General features: G+C 31.1%; 1 protein-coding gene across 3 annotated transcripts in view; it reads right to left on the bottom strand.

Annotated features, from left to right (window-relative positions):
- The window catches only part of LOC114338432 (tyrosine-protein kinase Abl), a 277,967-nt gene that overhangs the window by 37,583 nt on the left and 218,475 nt on the right, over positions 1-21,909 (bottom strand). For 2 of the 3 annotated variants that reach the window (XM_028289035.2, XM_050659241.1), the window contains 2 exons: positions 11,304-11,659; positions 1,516-1,647 (listed from right to left, as the gene is read on the bottom strand). In XM_028289035.2, coding sequence (XP_028144836.2) covers positions 1,516-1,647; positions 11,304-11,659 — 488 coding nt within the window. The remainder of the gene's footprint in view (positions 1-1,515; positions 1,648-11,303; positions 11,660-21,909) is intronic. The other variant, XM_050659242.1, reaches the window with a different exon arrangement.

Raw genomic sequence — 21,909 nt, 5'->3', positions numbered from 1 at the left:
TCTTCTTAAGGTGCCGTGCATTTCTGCGTAGGCGTCCACCGTACTTTGTCTTATCAGGTGAGATGTTAGACAGTCAGATTTAAATTATTCTGTTATTAGCAGCATTGCGAAGCATTTCATAGCTGTGAATTAATGTCCATTGGCGAATATTACGCAGCCATGACACCATTTTACGTCACAGACCCCTCTTACCCTCTATCTTGTCTTCGAGTATCAGTTGCTGAAAAGTGTATCTAGACAAGGCGAAAACGGCGGGTTCGTTGGGAAAAATATTCCCGTGAGATTTTTTTGCATAATCGCATTCGTGAGACATCCCAGAATAAGGTTCAAGAAGTCGCCCACGTAAAAAGTGGTCCAAATTTTTTTTAACAATTTTTTTTAATCAAATTGCAAAAATCAATATTTTTGGCCCGGACAACTTTTTTTGTAGGTTTTTTGGACCATTCTGGACAAAAAAGGTCTCTTGTAATTTTTCTCTGAAGTTGATCGTTTTCGAGTTATAAGCAATTTAAAACTCGGTTAAAAGTTATTATGAAAGTCAGAAAGTGACTAATTCAAAGTTTAATGCCCTCTCTACAAGATCCTGAAGAAATTTTTGTCATTATTTTATTACTAAGCTGTTATTTTTAAGTAACAATAATGAGCGCCATGCACGTGTTAGGCGGCCGTAAATCGTGAGTGCGAGAGAGATGCCATTCCGGCAGTCCAATTATGCATCTTACTTGCACTCACATTTACAGCTGCGTCAATCCGATCTAACCGCCCATTGTTATTAATTAAAAATAACAGCTTAGTAATAAATTTATAACACAGATTTCTTCAGGATCATGTAGCGGAGGCTTTAAATTTTGATTTAGTCACTTTCTAACTTTCATAATAATAATTTTTAACCGAATTATTAAGTCTTAAAAAGGGTCATTTTCGCGTTTTTCAAATTTTAAATTGCTTATAACTCGAAAAAGATCAACTTTGAAGAAAAATTATAAGAGACCTTTTTTGTCCAGAATGGTCCAAAAAACCCCAAAAAAAAATTGTCCGAGCCAAGAATATTGATTTTTGCAATTTGATTAAAAAACATTGTTAAAAAAAATTTAACCACTTTTCACGTGGGCGACTTCTTGAATCTTATTCTGGGATGTCTCACGAATGTGATTATGCAAAAAAATCTCATGTGAATATTTTTCCCAACGGACCCGCCGTTTTCGTCTTGTCTAATCGTTCACCTCGTAATATGTACCCCAAGTATCCCAACAGCTTTACATTATATAAAAATCGACGAGTCTCAGCGTTTTTTATAATTCTTTGAACAAGGACCGAAACAATGTTATTCCATAAATGCTTTCCACACTGTATATATTAAAAGTTTTAAAATCTTATTTGTCTGAGTTAAAGGCGCTTAGTTATTCACAAAATATTTGTTTATAAAACTGATTGTTACACGTAAAATGATATAACTTATAGAATAATAAATTTATAGCTATATTTATTGTATAGCTAAATTGTCAATAATCTTACCACTATGTTCTGTTAATCCAACAAGACCATGAATATTTCCCGTACTTCCTGAATGAGACTTTTTAAAAGCCATATGTGGTGTTCCTACAGAAACTGATGGAGAGTCATTGCCTTGCAATTGCTTTTCAACCTCTGTTAGAAACAAAAATTAGTAGATTAGGTAAACAAAAAATAACACCATTAACATTATTATTTTAGTAAGTTTATTAATCCAGTCATTGATGGATCTTTATATAATGAATACAAAATGCAGAGTCAATTATACAGCATAGCTCTTAATGCCGCAAAAAGCCTTAAAATTAATAATATATTGTAGATCAATCATATTGCTATGTACTTATTACATATTTTATAGGACATTATTGATGACATTTTGAAAAATGTAAAAGATGATACAATTCCAATTATTATATTTATAAATCTAATAAAATTCGTGATTTCAAAAACTGTTAATGAAGTAAGATAATTTATGAAGTAACTGTAAGGTAATAATGGAATGTATAATGGTAATAATCAATTGGAATGTAGAAACTATAGGGGAATAACCCTCCTTAATACAGCTTACAAATTATTTTCGAGTATCTTATTTGGTCGCCTAAGTGCACATTCAGAGGAGTTTCTTGGAGAATATCAAAGTGGTTTTAGGCCTGGTCGATCAACAACATACCAGATCTTTGTGCTAAGACAAATACTGGAAAAAACCAATGAATTCAATATCGACACATACCAATATTTTCGTAGATTTTAAATCGGCCTATGATAGTGTCCTAAGAAATAAATTGTAAGAAGCCATGGATGAATTCCACATCCCTGATAAACTGATAATATTGGTTAATGCTACAATGCGTAAAGTTCTTTACAAAGTCGAAATACAGGGCGAACAATCACAGGCGCTTGACACGCATGTTGGGCGGCGACAGGGAGATGCGCTGGCGTGTCTCCTTTTCAACATAGCTCTGGAAAAGGCGGTCAGAGATGCCCGAATAGACAACAGAAGAAATATTTTTAATAAATCATCCCAAATTTTGGGATATGCAGATGACGTTACCGATTGCCCGCACAACACGCAAGCTAGAATAAATGTATACCACCTTCTCAAATGCCTCAAAAATATGGGCCTGGAAGTAAACGAGGAGAAAACTAAGAGGATGGCATCAACACCCAACACTAGAGCCAGAAACATCGGTCACCAATTCACGGTTGATAACTCTACCTTGTAGAAATGGTGGACAAATTCACATACATACTTAGGTTCCCTGATCACCAAGGAGAACGTCATGACGGAAGAAATCAAGCGAAGGATAATCCTAGGAAACAAATGCTATTTTGGACTGATTAGACATATGAAAAGCAGAAACTTAAGCCAAAAAACAAAAATAACCATCTACAAAACCCTCATACAACCAGTGTTAACATATGGATCGGAGACATGGACCGTCTCCAAGGCAGATGAAAACCTGCTTATATTTGAACGAAGGATCCTGAGAGGAATATTCGGTGGCATTTGTGAAAATGGTGTTTGGAGGAGGAGGTACAACTACGAGGTATACCACAGATATAAACATATATTTGGTGGTAAATACGTAGTATCTCTTATAAGAATAGGAAGACTAAGATGGGCAGGACATCTAGCAAGATCACAGCAGAACAACCCTCCTAGAAGAATCCTTATGTCACAACATGTGGGAAGTAGAAATAGGGTTAGGCCAAAACTCAGATGGAAGGATGGTGTAGATGAGGATGGGAGAAAAATAGGCGCAGCAAACTGGCAATGGTTGGCAATGGATAGGACTGACTGGCGTAATAGACTTGGGAAGGTCGAGGCTCTTTGATGATGATGATAAGGTAATAAATAAATGGTAATTTATAAATAAATAAGGTAATTAACTACCGGGGACTAATTCTCTTCTACAAAAGTCCTGCTGGAAAGAACCAAAACATACACAGAAGAAATAGTTGACGATTTATTAATGCGGATTTGGACCGGGCCGCTCTATTATTGACCAGATATTCACAATAAAACACATAATGGAAAAATGCTGGGAGTATGCAGGGTTAAACTGTGGACAGCGATACAAGAACTTGTCTTTCGATGTATGGTGAGAGTTGTACAACTCGACTCGGAGACATTTGAAATAAACAATGGACTAAACACAGGGAGATGCACTTTCACCAAAACTCTTCAACTTAGCTCTGGAACATATAATGAGAAGTGCAAGAATCGGAAAACCGACTACAGTATTCTATCGAGAAGAACCAAACTTACTCTTGGCATTTGCAGATAATATATCAATCAATAGGTAACACCAGATTAAGGATGAACGGGACTTTTGTCAAGTTCGAGAAGGAAGTACAGAAGATAGGGCTCCTAAGCAACGAAAACAAGACTAAATATGTGCATGGGCCGCAATCACCGAAACAGAGATAGAATATACAGTGCTAGTCAAAAGTCCGTACCCCCCTCGTATCTTTTGAACGGTTATACCTATAATAGTGAAATTTTGAAGGAGAAAATAAACGGACGTAAGCTTCTTAACTAGTCATGACAAGTGACGTAATAGTGACAGATGACGTTACAGAGCCACTGTGACCGACATATTCCAGGGTAATAAGGTTTTTTCCATGACAGCCCGGGTACTGAATTTCGAGCAGCCCGGGTACTGAAGCGTTTTTTCGACAGGTAATACTTATAAGAGCAAATTGTAACTATTTCCTGCGTAGGATCTGGCGGCCATTTTTATTTATAAACAATTAAGTGTCAAAAAATGGCATTTTCCCTTTTTTTCTTCAAATAAATGGAAAACAGTGAAACTTATGGTTTTTTAGTACAAATATCTTTGAGATTATGGAAAAAGCTTTAAAATGACGTATTGCAAAGTTTGATATACTCATATTTATTGTTAATGTAATTGCGAAAAAAGATCGGAATTGCAAAAAAAAATAATTTTGCAATATCTATTGTAAAAATTAGTGTACAGCTTTGAAATTTTTGTCATATAAGGGTTCTTTGGTGCTTAATGTGATAAAAATTTCAAAGCGATTCATTCAATTGTTTAAATTTTATTCAAATTGTTTATCCCAGAGAGCATTTTTTTTTTGGAATAACATAAGTCAGAAAAAAATGACGTTAGAACCATTCCACAGGTGTCAAATGAAAGAGCATGAGCTATATTTTCAACTTGGTTTAAAAAAGCGAATAAAAAATGCATTTATTAGTAATAAATAATTATGCAAAAGTATCGTAAATCTTTCCTTATAAACTTTTTATTTTGTTATATAAGAAATTATATTTATATATTTATCACTATTTACAATACAAAATTTTTTATCAATTATGATATAAATAACATTACTTGGTAGTTGTGCACTTAAAACAGGGTAAAAAAGTTAATTTTTTTGGAAAAAGTTATTCAAAAAGTTTATAAGGAAATATTTACGATACTGTTGCATAATTATTTGTTACTAATAAATGCATTTTTTATTCGCTTTTTTTAAACCATGTTGAAAATATCGCTCATGCTCTTCCATTTCACACCTGTCGAATGGTTCTAACGTCATTTTTTTCTGACTTATGTGATTGCAAAAAAAATGCTCTCTGAGATAAACAATTGGAATAAAATTTAAACAATTGAATGAATGGCTTTGAAATTTTTATCACATATTAAGCACTAAAGAACCCTCATTTGACAAAAATTTCAACTTTGTACACTAATTTTTACAACAGTTATTGCGAAAATATTTTTTTTTTGCAATTCCGACCTTTTTTCGCAATTATATTAACAATAAATGAGTATATCAAACTTTGTGATATGTCATTTTAAAGCTTTTTCCATAATCTCAAAGATATTTGTACTAAAAAAATAATAAGTTTCACTGTTTTCCATTGATTTGAAAAAAAAAAGGGAGAAATGCCATTTTTGACAGGTAATTGTTTATAAATAAAAATGGCCGCCAGATCCTACGCAGGAAATAGTTACAATTTGTTCCTATAGGGATTACTTGTCGAAAAAACGCTTCAGTACCCTGGCTGCTGAAGTGTCACGAACAGGGTATATTTTTGTCTTATTACCCTGGCCTAATAATTTTAAATGGGACCTTATGGCAAGTGATACCTCGTTTAAAAGGTATTCAAAATACCTATTCAGTCATACTATTTTTTTGGGTTTTAATTGATTTTGATTTTGGTGAATAAATTAAATAAATATAATATTGGAGTTTCGCATTTAATTAATAAAAATTCAAATGTCCGCCTATGGTTTTTTTGTTTTTTGTCAAAAAAGTTGAAGTTTTTCAATTCTCTAGTAGTTTTTACGTCAACGTCAACCTTTTTGACAAGTAATCATATGCGGAATTTTGAATTTTTATTAATTAAATGCGAACTACAATTTTATATTTATTTCATTTATTCATCAAAATTAGCTTAAACTCAAGTAAGATTAGTATGACTGAATATGTATTTTCAATACCTTCCAAACGAGGTATCACTTGCCATAAGGTCCCATTTAAAATTATCTTGTCACAGTGGCGCTGTAAAGTCATCTGTCATAATTACGTCACCTGCCATGACTAGTTAAGAAGCTTACATCCGTTTATTTCCTCCCTCCAAATTTCACTATTATAGGTATAACCGTTCAAAAGATACGAGGGGGGTACGGGCTTTTGACTAGCACTGTAGAATGATAGAGTGCGTCAGAGAATTTAAGTATCTTGGAACAACAATAACTGAAGACAATAACGGATCACAAAAAATAAACAATAGGATACAAGCCCGTAACAGATGACTTAATGACCTACAAAACCTTATAAAATCGAAACAACTAACAACGCGTACAAAGATAAAACTATATAAAACAATCATACGACCCGTAGTGACGTATGATAGCGAAACGTGGACGATAACAAAGGCAAACGAAGAGTGACTACGTGTATGAGAAAGAAAAATCCTAGGAAGGATCTTTGGGCTTGATCTATATCCAGACGCTAATATAATAAAAAGAAATAAAGTCGATAAGACTCCAACAAGTTAGTGTATAATTTTCACAAAGTGTGTACTAATAGATTTTTTACTCACACGTTGCACATGACTGAGAACAAGGAGTAGACAGTTCAACAAATCACCCCAAATATTGACATTGAGATTTTTGTTGATTTTTGTTTGAAAAGCTCTTTACGAAATGCTGCGATAAGCTGTTACGCTAAAATGTCATATCCTGTTAAAATTTTAATATGGTAATCGAGAAAGCTCTCGACACAATAGGCTATTGAGAAAAAAGTTAAATTAAAATGTATACAGTGATGAGCGCGCTAATAACCGACAAAATAACGCAAAAGATAGAAAACATATTAAGTAGTGAGATAAAAAGAGATAAAACTAGTATAGATGGGAACTTTAGCGATAGTAACCTATAAATTTACATTATATTGATTCTTTCCCACCTTTAGACGCATCAGAGGAGTATGTCAACTAAAACTGTTACTGTCACAGTGGCAGTTGCCAAACTCGTCCGATATGTCTTAAGATGGGAAACAATCACTACAATGTAAATGTATAGGTTCCTATTGCTAAATTTCACACCTCTACTAGTTTCATATTTTTTTATCTCACAAATTAATATGTTTTCCATCTTTTGCGTTATTTTGTCGGTTATTAAGGTGCTTATCACTGTATATAAAGCTTTAAAATTGTTTACCCATTAATACCCATGTTACATAATCGTTTTAAAAGAGTTCATTATTGGCACCGAGTGGTTATTAAAAATAAGTCGAGTTAAAATGACGAATAAAGACAACTACCCCAGGAAACCAGGCATTTAAAAATCGAAAAATTACTGGCCGCTGTTTTTTAACTGCAATATCTGGGAACAATAAATGGAAAAGACTCGTGGGTATCGAAATTTTTTATTACGTCATAGTTTTTTTATTACCGTTTAAGCAAAAAAAGCGACTTTTCTCATTCATTTCAGTATTGTGAAAAAACTACGCATTGTAAATGGAAACGTTCAACACACGACTTTTTTGAAAATACTTGCCCTTTAAAATGAAGTTAAAAAATGTATATAAACAAATAAATTTATTGCAAATTAAACCCGAAAGACAGCATTTTTCCAATTGGTTATAAAATTATTAAAATAAACAATAACAATACATATTTAAAATATATTTCATAATATGAGTTTTTATGTAGTTACTCTACAGTGAGGACGTTTAGGTTAGAATAATAGTATATTATTCAACGAGCATGTAATGACGGCTATTACTCACGATGATGAAGTTTGCGACACGAGCCGTAGGCGAGTGTCGTAATTCATCAGAGTGAGTAATAGCCATTACATGCGAGTAGAATACTATACTTTTTCTACGACCTTTTTTTATTTTAATTAGTAAAAAATTTAATTATCTACTCGAGATTTAAATTATAATAATTTACAAAAATACCTAAATGCTATTTACCCCTAGTACGTGGCTGAATAATTGGTTGCCTACTATTACTAAATTCTTATTTATTGTAAAAATACAACTAGAAATAGTCAATATAACATCTATTCGTTTCCAAAAAATTATAAGCTTAAATTTGTACCTATACTGTCAGTGAACGTATTTCATATATTAGGTATATAGTTATAATGTATATTTACATTTAACTATATACATATAATATAATAATATAACTTATAACTATACATAATATGTTATAACATATTTAACACAATATAACTTGAAAAACAAACACAATATTAGTTATAAATTCCAATTAACATAAACAAAATGCGCTAATGTCATTGTCACTAAATTAAATGATAAACGTCAAAATTTTTAGTAAGATATAAAAGTAAAAAATATACTGACATTGTTACAGTTAAAATTCCTTTAAACATTTTTCGAAGTTAATTATTGGTATAAATTACAATAAATATTGTATTAAATAAACAAGTTTAAGTAATTTTATTTGCAGTTTATATACGATTAATATTAAAAGTGGCATGCGCCACTTGAATCTAACTTCAGCCCGTGAGTAATGACCCGTGAGTAACTTCAGCCCGTGAGTAATGAATTATTACTCACGGGTACAGTAATGGGTGCTATTATCTATGAAAAAATAGCGAATAATGAGCATGTTATTAAACGGTCGTAGAAAAATTCATTTTCTCGATAATGGGCGATTTTGGAGATAAATCCCGAAAGAGGTCGATTTTTATTTTTGAATCATGATTTTTTGGCATGTATATGTATATTTTTCAAATGAGAATAGGAGTCGTGTGCTAGCTTATTTGAAAGGGTATTCAATTCTCTATTCAGTAATATAAATATTAACATAATTATTTATGCAGGGCATTCAAAAAAATTTTTTTTATTAAATTAATTGACAAAAACAGAAGAATGTAAGCAATTTATTTAATTCAAAATACATTTTACTGCTATCAGAAAATAAGTAAAAATATTTATTTCACAAATAAACATTGCTTTCTGTTTTCTGGCAGCACTAAAATGTATTTTGAATTAAATAAATTACATACACTCTACTTTTTGTTTCAATTAATTATTATCAATCAATTATTTCAAAAAAAATTTTGGACCCCTGTATAAATTTATCTTAACGTTTACATTACTAAATAGAGAATGAAATAACCTTTAAAATGAGCTATCACACGATCCCTACTCTCATTTAAAAAAAATCATCGATTACGTTATCACGCCCAGATGGATGACGTCACTAGTATGACAGATATGCTAAAAATCATAATTTAAAAATAAAAATCGATCTGTTTCGGGATTTATCTCCAAATTCGCCCATTCTCGAGAAAATTAAATTAATTTCCATTTAAACCTAAATGTCCTCACTGTATGTGTCAAATATGGGCACGATCTTTTGAGTAGTTCTTAAACAATGCTATTTGTTGATCCCACTTGAGAAAAAAAAGGTATATTTCACATGGCTGTACAGGTTCAGTGCCAATAAAACACAGACACACACAACCTTTACAAAATAACGCCGTACGCAATTTTTTTAGTTCAGAGCCCAATTGTTTTAGGAGGGAGGTTTTGTCAAAATGCTTTGAAATGTTTTTCGCTTCGAAATCCCTTTTTTTTTTTTGATAATTTGGATTATTTTACGACGAAAGTTATGCTTGTAATTTTTTCGTAAAATGCATACTTTAGGCGTAAAATGCAAATAAACAATTAAAAATTGCGAAAAATGCCAATTTTAGCGTTTTTTGAGGCCGTTTTTCAATAGGTTGGACATCGAATTAAAAAAAAAACAAAAATTATGAGATGAAAGCTTAATTCTATTAGTTTCAAAATGCACAATTCTACTTTGACTTAATCTTGCTGAAGTCAGTTTAAAATATCCACAAATAAATTGATATACCACTGCAAGAGATATTTTCAAGAAACTCGTCTGTTGAACGTTTCGTAGTTTTATACAGGGTGTCCCGAAAAGATTGGTCATAAATTATACCACAGATTCTGGGGTTAAAAATAGATTGATTGAACCTCACTTACCTATATACAATAGTGCACACAAAAAAAAGTTACAGCCCTTTGAAGTTACAAAATGAAAATAGATTTTTTCCAATATATCGAAAACTAAATTTTCGAGATTTTTTATTAAAAATGAACATGTGGCATTCTTAAGAAAGCAACATCTTAAAAAAAATTTAAAGTGAAATTTGTGCACCCCATAACAATTTTATGGGGGTTTTGTTCCCTTCAACCCCCCCCCCCCCAAACTTCTGTGTACGTTCCAATTAAATTATTATTGTGGCACCATTAGTTAAACACAATGTTTCTTAAACTTTTTTGTCTCTTAGTACTTTTTCGACAAGCCAGTGCCATCAAGATATTTTGAATATTATTGTCGAATCCACCACATATTTGTATATGCTTAAGTACGATTATAGACCTGTTAATAATCTGAAAATTTATTTATAATTTACATTTTTAGGTATATTTTGAAAAAGAAGCCGCATCTCGATAAAAGGTGACTTATCAAAAAAAGACTAAGAGGCAAAAAAGTTTTAAAAACACTGTGTTTAACTAATGGTACCACAATAATGGTTTAATTGGAACGTACACAAACATTTGGGGGGTTTAAAGGAACAAAATCCCCATAAAATATTTATGTAAATGTATTAAAAAAGAAGCAGCATCTTGATAAAAACTGGCTTATCGAAAAAATACTAAGAGGCAAAAAAGGTTTAAAAACATTGTGTTTAACTAATGGTACCACAATAATATATTAATTGGAACGTACACAAAAGTTTGGGGAGGTTTAAGATTTTTAGGTGGTGGACAAATTTCACTATAATTTTGTTTTAAGATGTTCCTGTCATAATAATGATACATGTCCATTTTCAATAAAAATCTCTAATAGTTTTCGATATATTGAAAAAGATTGATTTTTATTTTGTAACTTCAAAGGGCTGTAACTTTTTTTTATGAGCCCATTTGTACTAAGGTAAGTTAGGTTCAATCGAACTATTTTTGACCCCAGAATGTGTGGTATAATTTATGACCAATCTTTTCGGGACACCCTGTGTAATACAATATTGAAATGAATGAAAAAAGTCGATTTTTTGTTTAAATGTTAATAAAAAACCACGAAAAAATATTTCGATACCCACGAGATGGTACGCCTTTTCTATTGACTTCCGAATTGAGCTGAATTTTTCGATTTTTTAGTAACTTTTCGGCTTCGTTTCCTGGGGTAAATATGTTATTTACGAACATTCTTTTGATTAATGCGGTAAAAACAGAGAAAATATTTAATTTTATGTGTAAAATTTTACCTTCCGTTATGCTAGATTCCTGAAACATATTTTCCAGCGCATGATGAATTTCCTTAAATGTTGGTCTATCATTGGCGTGCCACTGCCAACATTGCCTCATTAATTCATAAATTTTCGGCGGACATCCTGGTGGACATTCCATTCTGTAACCCTTTTCTAACATGTGGTAAACGTCTGTAAGATCTACTCCAGGGTATGGTGACATTCCGTACGTAGCGATCTCCCACAATAATATTCCAAAAGCCCAAACATCTGATTTGGTAGAAAACTTATTGTAAGCTAGACCTTCTGGCGCAGTCCATTTTATGGGGAATTTGGCACCGGCATGAGCAGTATAGGTATCGTCACGCATTAACCTGAAGTTCATTTAATATTAAAATATAAATTACTTATAGAAAAACAAAAAAAAAAATTAGAATAGTGTAGTATTTTTACGAAGAGAAAATACCAACAGAATGGCACCAAAGTGTAATAATCCCCATCCATAAAAATGGAGGCAAAATCAAGTGCTCTAATTATAGAGGCATCTCCCTACTTCATGCGGCGTACAAAATCTTAACGAGCATCTTATTAAGTAGGCTAACAGTTTTCGTAGAAAATTTCATAGAGGAATACCGAGCCGGATACGAAAAAAATAGATTGATCATAGATCAGATTTTTTACTCTAAGGCAGCTGCTTGAAAAAGGATGAGGATTCAATAGAACTACAGTCGGAAAAATGAAAGAATACCCATGAACGATCATATCAAGCACATATTTTGGATTTGCTGCCTTTTTCTATAAATAACAAACGAGAGAGATAGAATATAAAGTGTTGTCTACTAAGCAAAAACGTTATCCAAGACATACGCAGTTACATATTTATAATTGACAGAGGTAGACGGCGATACAATTGTTCAACGTAGTTATATTAATTTAGTAAAAAATTTAAACTCACACTTGACTATTTCTGTACTTCTAATGTCATTTTTAGAAAAACATTCAACATGAGTAGAGATAATGCTTGTATAAACTACTATTCGAGTAATCGTGCTGGTCAACTATAATCTGACTGATTCGATTTCTGTCACTTTGACAGTGAAACTGGGTTAGGTTCGGAAGAGTTTATAAATTTTAATAATCAGTCGTATTTACTTGAATAAATTCAGTTCTTTTAAGAGCTATTTTCATATTATATTGTATTTTTGGTTTGGTAAGTATTTATTTAATTAAAATACGTCAATAAAATTTGTAAATAATCATCTGTCAATATGGTTAACTTCTGTCTATGAGTTCGCCAAACGTGTACATATTACTCTGACTTTTCAATCATAATGTATGAAATTACAGATTAGGGACCGTTCAAGTATTACTTAACGCAGGTGGGGGGGGGGGGTTCAAAAATCGTTACGCAATAGTTAAACTCCCATAAGAGTGCGTTACGTAGGGGGGGGGGGTTAAATATCTTCAAAAATCGCGTTACGTAATACTTGAACGCTCCCTTAGTATATTTTTACGAAAGTATATTTATTTGGAGATAATGGAAAATGATCTGCATACCTAATGATCTAAATTCATTAAGTTTACTTTCATTTTAATCACTTAATGTAGCTGACATAAACGACATTTTTTTAATTCCTGTTACTATTTACGTCCACTGGCAACTTTAACATGGAGAAATTCATAATATATTTGGTTACTCATTATATTTGTATTATTAATCTATATCAAATAATTAATTACGGTAGTAATAGTAACATTTATCACCAATAAATATATGTTATCAGAAAAAGAATAACATCACAAAAATTTTTTGACACATTCTTACGCAACGAAAAATGGTATGGTGGGGTAGTAGTCACATCCGTTTATTTTCAGTATTAACTTAGTTTAGACTTTGTTTTGGTTTTGACTAGAAATTTTTGATATGCATATCATCGATGACGCATGGGTATTCTTTCATTTTTCTGAGTGTATCTATATTTTCCATAAGCGTAGAACAGCATAAGAGATCATATGTGGAATGCAATGGCAGAATTTTTAGCTCTAAAAAAACTTATCCAGCCCGTTAACTCGTGTAAACGGATGTAAATCCAAAGTACGGATAGGTAATAAACTCTCAGAATAGTTTGAAATAAGCATTGGTCTGAAACAAGGAGACGCCTTGTCACCTCTCCTTTTTAATTAAATCTTGGAAAAACTAGTTAAGAAACAGTGGTAAGCATAAGTTTGAAAAGAAAAAATACGTAAAATCCTTTATAAAAGGTATATTTATTGAAATTCCCTGAAAAGGGCTACATCACAGAACTAGTTGTCGATTGGATAACCGATCATCATCAGTGCTGACCTAAAATAAATATAAATCTAAACGGGAACTGGTGTATGTTTTCAAAAGCCTGATAGTGTGTAAATAAATTTATTAAATCAGCTAAGTACTTTCAGCATATTATGCCACCATCAGAGCTATCCTATAAAAAGACTAAGTTGAAAAATCTTATTCATAAAAAATTATAAAGTGAAACTTACGTCTTATAGGTGTAAAAACCTCAAAAGAAGAGAAAACTTCGAACAAACACATTCTTTAGTTTAAAATAAACCCAGGGATATAACCACTGGTTAGGGTAAAAACCCTTAAATGTTTAAAAATTACATTTAATGTGTTTTTTATAAAATGGCTACCATTCTTACAAACAGCTGTTACTGACAATATTCAAAAACGACAGGCTGCTGACGGAAACAATAGTTCCTAGCGACATCTGTGTTTTTAAAATTATTTAAAATTTTTTTTTTGAAAATGACTAAGTTGTCATATGTAGGTTACTAATTAATGAAATTAATATGAAAACTGAAGTTAAATTTAAATGACAATTGTTAAGTTTAAAGTAAAGTTAAATGTGAAAATAATCAAATTATCAAAGTATTATTAATTATTAAAAAACCAAACAACCAGTCAGTTCTGACCAAATATAGAAGTGAGATAGATGAAAACCAAGGAGAAGCACCGTTGGACAAGCTCAGAGTTCCAAAACTGTTTGAAAACAATATTATTATTAAAAGGCAAATCGAAAATATTTACTTATTGTAATCAATGAAAGAAAATTCAAATATGTTATAAAGTAATGTTCAAAAAACTAGAGCAATTGTTGGGCATGCTGAATATAACAGTATTAAAGAAACTTCTTAAAGATTGGATCAAATTTACAATTTAATTGAACCTGGGTGTTAACACAATTTTGAGGATTTCTTTTTAATTCCCTGCTAATTTCTAAGTCTTCTAATAAATTCATTTTTGTATAGTTGTTAATGGGTATACTATGTAGAATCCTACTATCTCTTTGTGGACTGAAGTTATGTTTAGAAGCATGTAAGTGATTGCCAAAACTAGATTTGTAAATCTTAGACAAATGTTCTTTGATGCGTGTTTCCAAAGGTCGCATAGTTCTCCCCACATAAGTAACAGGGCAGTCTCCACAGGACAATTTGTATATACCACTTTTTGATGTTTTTCCAATTTTATCTTTGGTATGAGAAAAAATAGATTTGATATTTTCCTTACATTTGAATGATAGTTTAAGGTTGGGGATGTTATTTAGGATTTTGGCTATATTATCTGAAGGATAACCTATGTATGATATTGATCTATACATAACTGCTGTAGTGGAATTGTTAAGGACAGAATTGTAAGCTAGGGATCTATTCCTTTTACTCCTTAATTTGTTGAGGATGTTATCAACTAAAGTAGGGGAATAACCATTACTATATGCAAGTTGTTTGATAATATCTAATTCTGAATTGAAATTAGTATCTGATAATGGTAGACTAAGTAAACGATGGATGTAGCAATAAAAGGAAGCCATCTTCTGTTGAAAAGGATGGTTAGAAGATCTAGGGATGGTATGGTCAGTCTGAGTAGGTTTTCTAAAGACTGAAAAAATTAATTTACTGTCCATCCTAGTTAAAGTAAGGTCTAGAAAATTTATAGACTTGTTGGACTCGGTTTCTAGAGTGAAATTTATAGCTGGATGTAAATTGTTGAGCAAATAAAGAATATTTTCAGCATCTGTAGAATTGCCATCTATAATAGCCAATACATCATCAACATACCTGAACCAGTATAAGATTTTTTGGAAAGAGTTTTGGTTCGAAGAATTATTATCGAATATGTTAACCTCGAGGTTGTTAAGAAACAAATCTGCTAGCAAAGGTGATAAAGGATTACCCATTGCCAAGCCTTGTGATTGTCTATAAATAATATCGTTAAAGGTGAAGAAATCTTGCGATAAACAAAATTTAAGTAAATCCAACAAGTGAGGAATTAAAACTCTATTAATATTACTTTTAATAAGTAAATTCTCCACTATAGGAATGGTTTCATCTCTAGGTACATTAGTAAACAAATTACTTACATCAAAAGAAACTAGAAAGAAGTCTCTGGGTAAGTTTAAAACTGACAGCTTATTTACTAAATCGGTAGAATTTTTGACAGAATAAGAAGGTTGTAAAGTTATTGTAGATTGTAAAATGGAATTAATGAATTTAGACAATGTAACAACTGGTGTGTTGTAAAAGCTAACCACTGGTCTCATAGGAACATTCGGTTTGTGAATTTTTGGTAAACCATATAGTCTAGGTATTTGAGGATTTGACAAAATGAAGGTTTTTTCTTTCGTTTTATGTAATTGTAGGAAATCTTTATGTTTAGATAAGGTATTTTTTAGGTTAGTGATTAATTTATTTAGAGGATTTCTATCTAAAATGTCAAAGTTGTTATTTCTTAAAAACTCTTCAGTTTTCTGAACATAATCACTATGATGCATGATGATGAGGCAGTTGCCTTTGTCAGCTTTAGTTATGATGAGGTTATTACTTTTCAGTTTGAAGGATAATTGTCTAATCAAATGGAGTTGTTTAAAACATTTGGTTTTAATGTTATTAACATTGTTATTAAATTTGATCAGATCTTTTTGTAAAGAAAGAAAACAATTGCTTTTCAAGTTAGTTTTAGAAATGTTGTCTAAAGGTAAGCTTTCTATAATGGTATCAATATCAACTGAAAATTCCTCAACCATTTTATTGTTAAAAGGTACTAGAGTAGAGAATTTTAAACCTTTGGACAGAAAATCAAGTTCTTTATTAGTAAAAGAGCAAGTTGACAAGTTAACTGTACGTTTGTGAAATCTAAAATTAAAGGAACCCATCAATCTATTAGTGTTTTGACTATTACTGTTGAGATTATTTTTCTTTTTTATCAAATTGTGAAGCTTGTTATTTACTCTATTGAATTTAGACTGTTTTATGTACTCTAAATTATCTAAATGATTAGCTATGGAATCTCTGAAATTATCAAACGGAACCTCTCTTACAATGTTGTCATAAAGTATTTTAAGCTGAACATTAATCTTATCTAAATGTGCATGATGTTTACAAAGTTCTTTTTGAAGAAATTTCCTTTCTATTTGTGACTTAAAATTAAGAGTAGCAGTGGAAGGTACCTTACATTTTGCAAAAGTTGGTGTAACTTTGAATTTAATGCATTTGTGGATGAACCAAATGTCGATGTTCAGCAACTCTCTCTTCTTTGACAGTCTTAGGTATTTACTAAAGTCAACTACCATACTGTAGATAATGAATAGAAAAAGACTGTTTGACTTGTACACACTTCTATATAAATCTAAACGGGAACTGGTGTATGTTTTCAAAAGACTGATAGTGTGTAAATAAATTTATTAAATCAGCTAAGTACTTTCAGCATATTATGCCATCATCAGAGCTATCCTATAAAAAGACTAAGTTGAAAAATCTTATTCATAAAAAATTATAAAGTGAAACTTACGTCTTATAGGTGTAAAAACCTCAAAAGAAGAGAAAACTTCGAACAAACACATTCTTTAGTTTAAAATAAACCCAGGGATATAACCACTGGTTAGGGTAAAAACCCTTAAATGTTTAAAAATTACATTTAATGTGTTTTTTATAAAATGGCTACCATTCTTACAAACAGCTGTTACTGACAATATTCAAAAACGACAGGCTGCTGACGGAAACAATAGTTCCTAGCGACATCTGTGTTTTTAAAATTATTTAAAATTTTTTTTTGAAAATGACTAAGTTGTCATATGTAGGTTACTAATTAATGAAATTAATATGAAAACTGAAGTTAAATTTAAATGACAATTGTTAAGTTTAAAGTAAAGTTAAATGTGAAAATAATCAAATTATCAAAGTATTAGTAATTATTAAAAAACCAAACAACCAGTCAGTTCTGACCAAATATAGAAGTGAGATAGATGAAAACCAAGGAGAAGCACCGTTGGACAAGCTCAGAGTTCCAAAACTGTTTGAAAACAATATTATTATTAAAAGGCAAATCGAAAATATTTACTTATTGTAATCAATGAAAGAAAATTCAAATATGTTATAAAGTAATGTTCAAAAAACTAGAGCAATTGTTGGGCATGCTGAATATAACAGTATTAAAGAAACTTCTTAAAGATTGGATCAAATTTACAATTTAATTGAACCTGGGTGTTAACACAATTTTGAGGATTTCTTTTTAATTCCCTGCTAATTTCTAAGTCTTCTAATAAATTCATTTTTGTATAGTTGTTAATGGGTATACTATGTAGAATCCTACTATCTCTTTGGGGACTGAAGTTATGTTTAGAAGCATGTAAGTGATTGCCAAAACTAGATTTGTCAATCTTAGACAAATGTTCTTTGATGCGTGTTTCCAAAGGTCGCATAGTTCTCCCCACATAAGTAACAGGGCAGTCTCCACAGGACAATTTGTATATACCACTTTTTGATGTTTTTCCAATTTTATCTTTGGTATGAGAAAAAATAGATTTGATATTTTCCTTACATTTGAATGATAGTTTAAGGTTGGGGATGTTATTTAGGATTTTGGCTATATTATCTGAAGGATAACCTATGTATGATATTGATCTATACATAACTGCTGTAGTGGAATTGTTAAGGACAGAATTGTAAGCTAGGGATCTATTCCTTTTACTCCTTAATTTGTTGAGGATGTTATCAACTAAAGTAGGGGAATAACCATTACTATATGCAAGTTGTTTGATAATATCTAATTCTGAATTGAAATTAGTATCTGATAATGGTAGACTAAGTAAACGATGGATGTAGCAATAAAAGGAAGCCATCTTCTGTTGAAAAGGATGGTTAGAAGATCTAGGGATGGTATGGTCAGTCTGAGTAGGTTTTCTAAAGACTGAAAAAATTAATTTACTGTCCATCCTAGTTAAAGTAAGGTCTAGAAAATTTATAGACTTGTTGGACTCGGTTTCTAGAGTGAAATTTATAGCTGGATGTAAATTGTTGAGCAAATAAAGAATATTTTCAGCATCTGTAGAATTGCCATCTATAATAGCCAATACATCATCAACATACCTGAACCAGTATAAGATTTTTTGGAAAGAGTTTTGGTTCGAAGAATTATTATCGAATATGTTAACCTCGAGGTTGTTAAGAAACAAATCTGCTAGCAAAGGTGATAAAGGATTACCCATTGCCAAGCCTTGTGATTGTCTATAAATAATATCGTTAAAGGTGAAGAAATCTTGCGATAAACAAAATTTAAGTAAATCCAACAAGTGAGGAATTGAAACTCTATTAATATTACTTTTAATAAGTAAATTCTCCACTATAGGAATGGTTTCATCTCTAGGTACATTAGTAAACAAATTACTTACATCAAAAGAAACTAGAAAGAAGTCTCTGGGTAAGTTTAAAACTGACAGCTTATTTACTAAATCGGTAGAATTTTTGACAGAATAAGAAGGTTGTAAAGTTATTGTAGATTTACTTATTAAAAGTAATATTAATAGAGTTTCAATTCCTCACTTGTTGGATTTACTTAAATTTTGTTTATCGCAAGATTTCTTCACCTTTAACGATATTATTTATAGACAATCACAAGGCTTGGCAATGGGTAATCCTTTATCACCTTTGCTAGCAGATTTGTTTCTTAACAACCTCGAGGTTAACATATTCGATAATAATTCTTCGAACCAAAACTCTTTCCAAAAAATCTTATACTGGTTCAGGTATGTTGATGATGTATTGGCTATTATAGATGGCAATTCTACAGATGCTGAAAATATTCTTTATTTGCTCAACAATTTACATCCAGCTATAAATTTCACTCTAGAAACCGAGTCCAACAAGTCTATAAATTTTCTAGACCTTACTTTAACTAGGATGGACAGTAAATTAATTTTTTCAGTCTTTAGAAAACCTACTCAGACTGACCATACCATCCCTAGATCTTCTAACCATCCTTTTCAACAGAAGATGGCTTCCTTTTATTGCTACATCCATCGTTTACTTAGTCTACCATTATCAGATACTAATTTCAATTCAGAATTAGATATTATCAAACAACTTGCATATAGTAATGGTTATTCCCCTACTTTAGTTGATAACATCCTCAACAAATTAAGGAGTAAAAGGAATAGATCCCTAGCTTACAATTCTGTCCTTAACAATTCCACTACAGCAGTTACGTATAGATCAATATCATACATAGGTTATCCTTCAGATAATATAGCCAAAATCCTAAATAACATCCCCAACCTTAAACTATCATTCAAATGTAAGGAAAATATCAAATCTATTTTTTCTCATACCAAAGATAAAATTGGAAAAACATCAAAAAGTGGTATATACAAATTGTCCTGTGGAGACTGCCCTGTTACTTATGTGGGGAGAACTATGCGACCTTTGGAAACACGCATCAAAGAACATTTGTCTAAGATTGACAAATCTAGTTTTGGCAATCACTTACATGCTTCTAAACATAACTTCAGTCCCCAAAGAGATAGTAGGATTCTACATAGTATACCCATTAACAACTATACAAAAATGAATTTATTAGAAGACTTAGAAATTAGCAGGGAATTAAAAAGAAATCCTCAAAATTGTGTTAACACCCAGGTTCAATTAAATTGTAAATTTGATCCAATCTTTAAGAAGTTTCTTTAATACTGTTATATTCAGCATGCCCAACAATTGCTCTAGTTTTTTGAACATTACTTTATAACATATTTGAATTTTCTTTCATTGATTACAATAAGTAAATATTTTCGATTTGCCTTTTAATAATAATATTGTTTTCAAACAGTTTTGGAACTCTGAGCTTGTCCAACGGTGCTTCTCCTTGGTTTTCATCTATCTCACTTCTATATTTGGTCAGAACTGACTGGTTGTTTGGTTTTTTAATAATTAATAATACTTTGATAATTTGATTATTTTCACATTTAACTTTACTTTAAACTTAACAATTGTCATTTAAATTTAACTTCAGTTTTCATATTAATTTCATTAATTAGTAACCTACATATGACAACTTAGTCATTTTCAAAAAAAAAAAAATTTAAATAATTTTAAAAACACAGATGTCGCTAGGAACTATTGTTTCCGTCAGCAGCCTGTCGTTTTTGAATATTGTCAGTAACAGCTGTTTGTAAGAATGGTAGCCATTTTATAAAAAACACATTAAATGTAATTTTTAAACATTTAAGGGTTTTTACCCTAACCAGTGGTTATATCCCTGGGTTTATTTTAAACTAAAGAATGTGTTTGTTCGAAGTTTTCTCTTCTTTTGAGGTTTTTACACCTATAAGACGTAAGTTTCACTTTATGATTTTTTATGAATAAGATTTTTCAACTTAGTCTTTTTATAGGATAGCTCTGATGATGGCATAATATGCTGAAAGTACTTAGCTGATTTAATAAATTTATTTACACACTATCAGTCTTTTGAAAACATACACCAGTTCCCGTTTAGATTTATATAGAAGTGTGTACAAGTCAAACAGTCTTTTTCTATTTATTTAAAATAAATATAACCTGATAAGTTAACGTAAAGTTTTTTAAATTTTGACTATGGTTTTAAAAAAGTTATAGGTTATACTCACAAGATGCTGACATGATAACCACTAAAATACAAAAATATTTTTGTAAAAACCCTTTAAACTTAATCCGTCATGGAGATATTGATTATAATTGTGAAATTGAACATGGATGCATAAAATATCACATGTATTCTGCTCGAGGTACCATTTGAGCCCAAATTGAGTTGTTCACATGTTGAATAGATGGTGACGACTGGCGACTGATAATATAACGGAAAACCATCTATTCAACATGTGAACAACTCAATTTGGGCTCAAATGGTACCTCGAGCAGAATACATGTGATATGTGATGCATCCATGTTCAATTTCACAATTATAATCAATATCTCCATGACGGATCAAGTTTAAAGACTCGAATATTTTTGTATTTTGGTGGTTAGCATGTCAGCATCATGTGAGTATAACCTATAACTTTTTAAAACCGTTGTCAAAATTTCAAAAACTTTGCGTTAACTTATCAGGTTATACTTATTTTAGGTCAGCACTGATGATGATCTGTTATCAGATCGAAAACTAGTACTGTGATGTAGCTCTTTTTACGGAATTTTAATAAATATACCTTTTATAAAGGATTTTACTTGTTTTTTTGTAATATATGGTATACGGCCATCTACAGGAAAACTTTTTCCTCGTGGATTTTTAAATTAGAAAAGAACTACTGATATTCTGGACAGATTATCAGAGAATAGG

Source organism: Diabrotica virgifera, chromosome 8 (assembly GCF_917563875.1).
Source record: "Diabrotica virgifera virgifera chromosome 8, PGI_DIABVI_V3a".
NCBI classification, from domain to species: Eukaryota; Metazoa; Arthropoda; class Insecta; order Coleoptera; family Chrysomelidae; genus Diabrotica; species Diabrotica virgifera.
The sequence above is the reverse complement of the archived record's forward strand: the minus strand, read 5'-3'. Positions and strand labels throughout refer to the sequence as shown.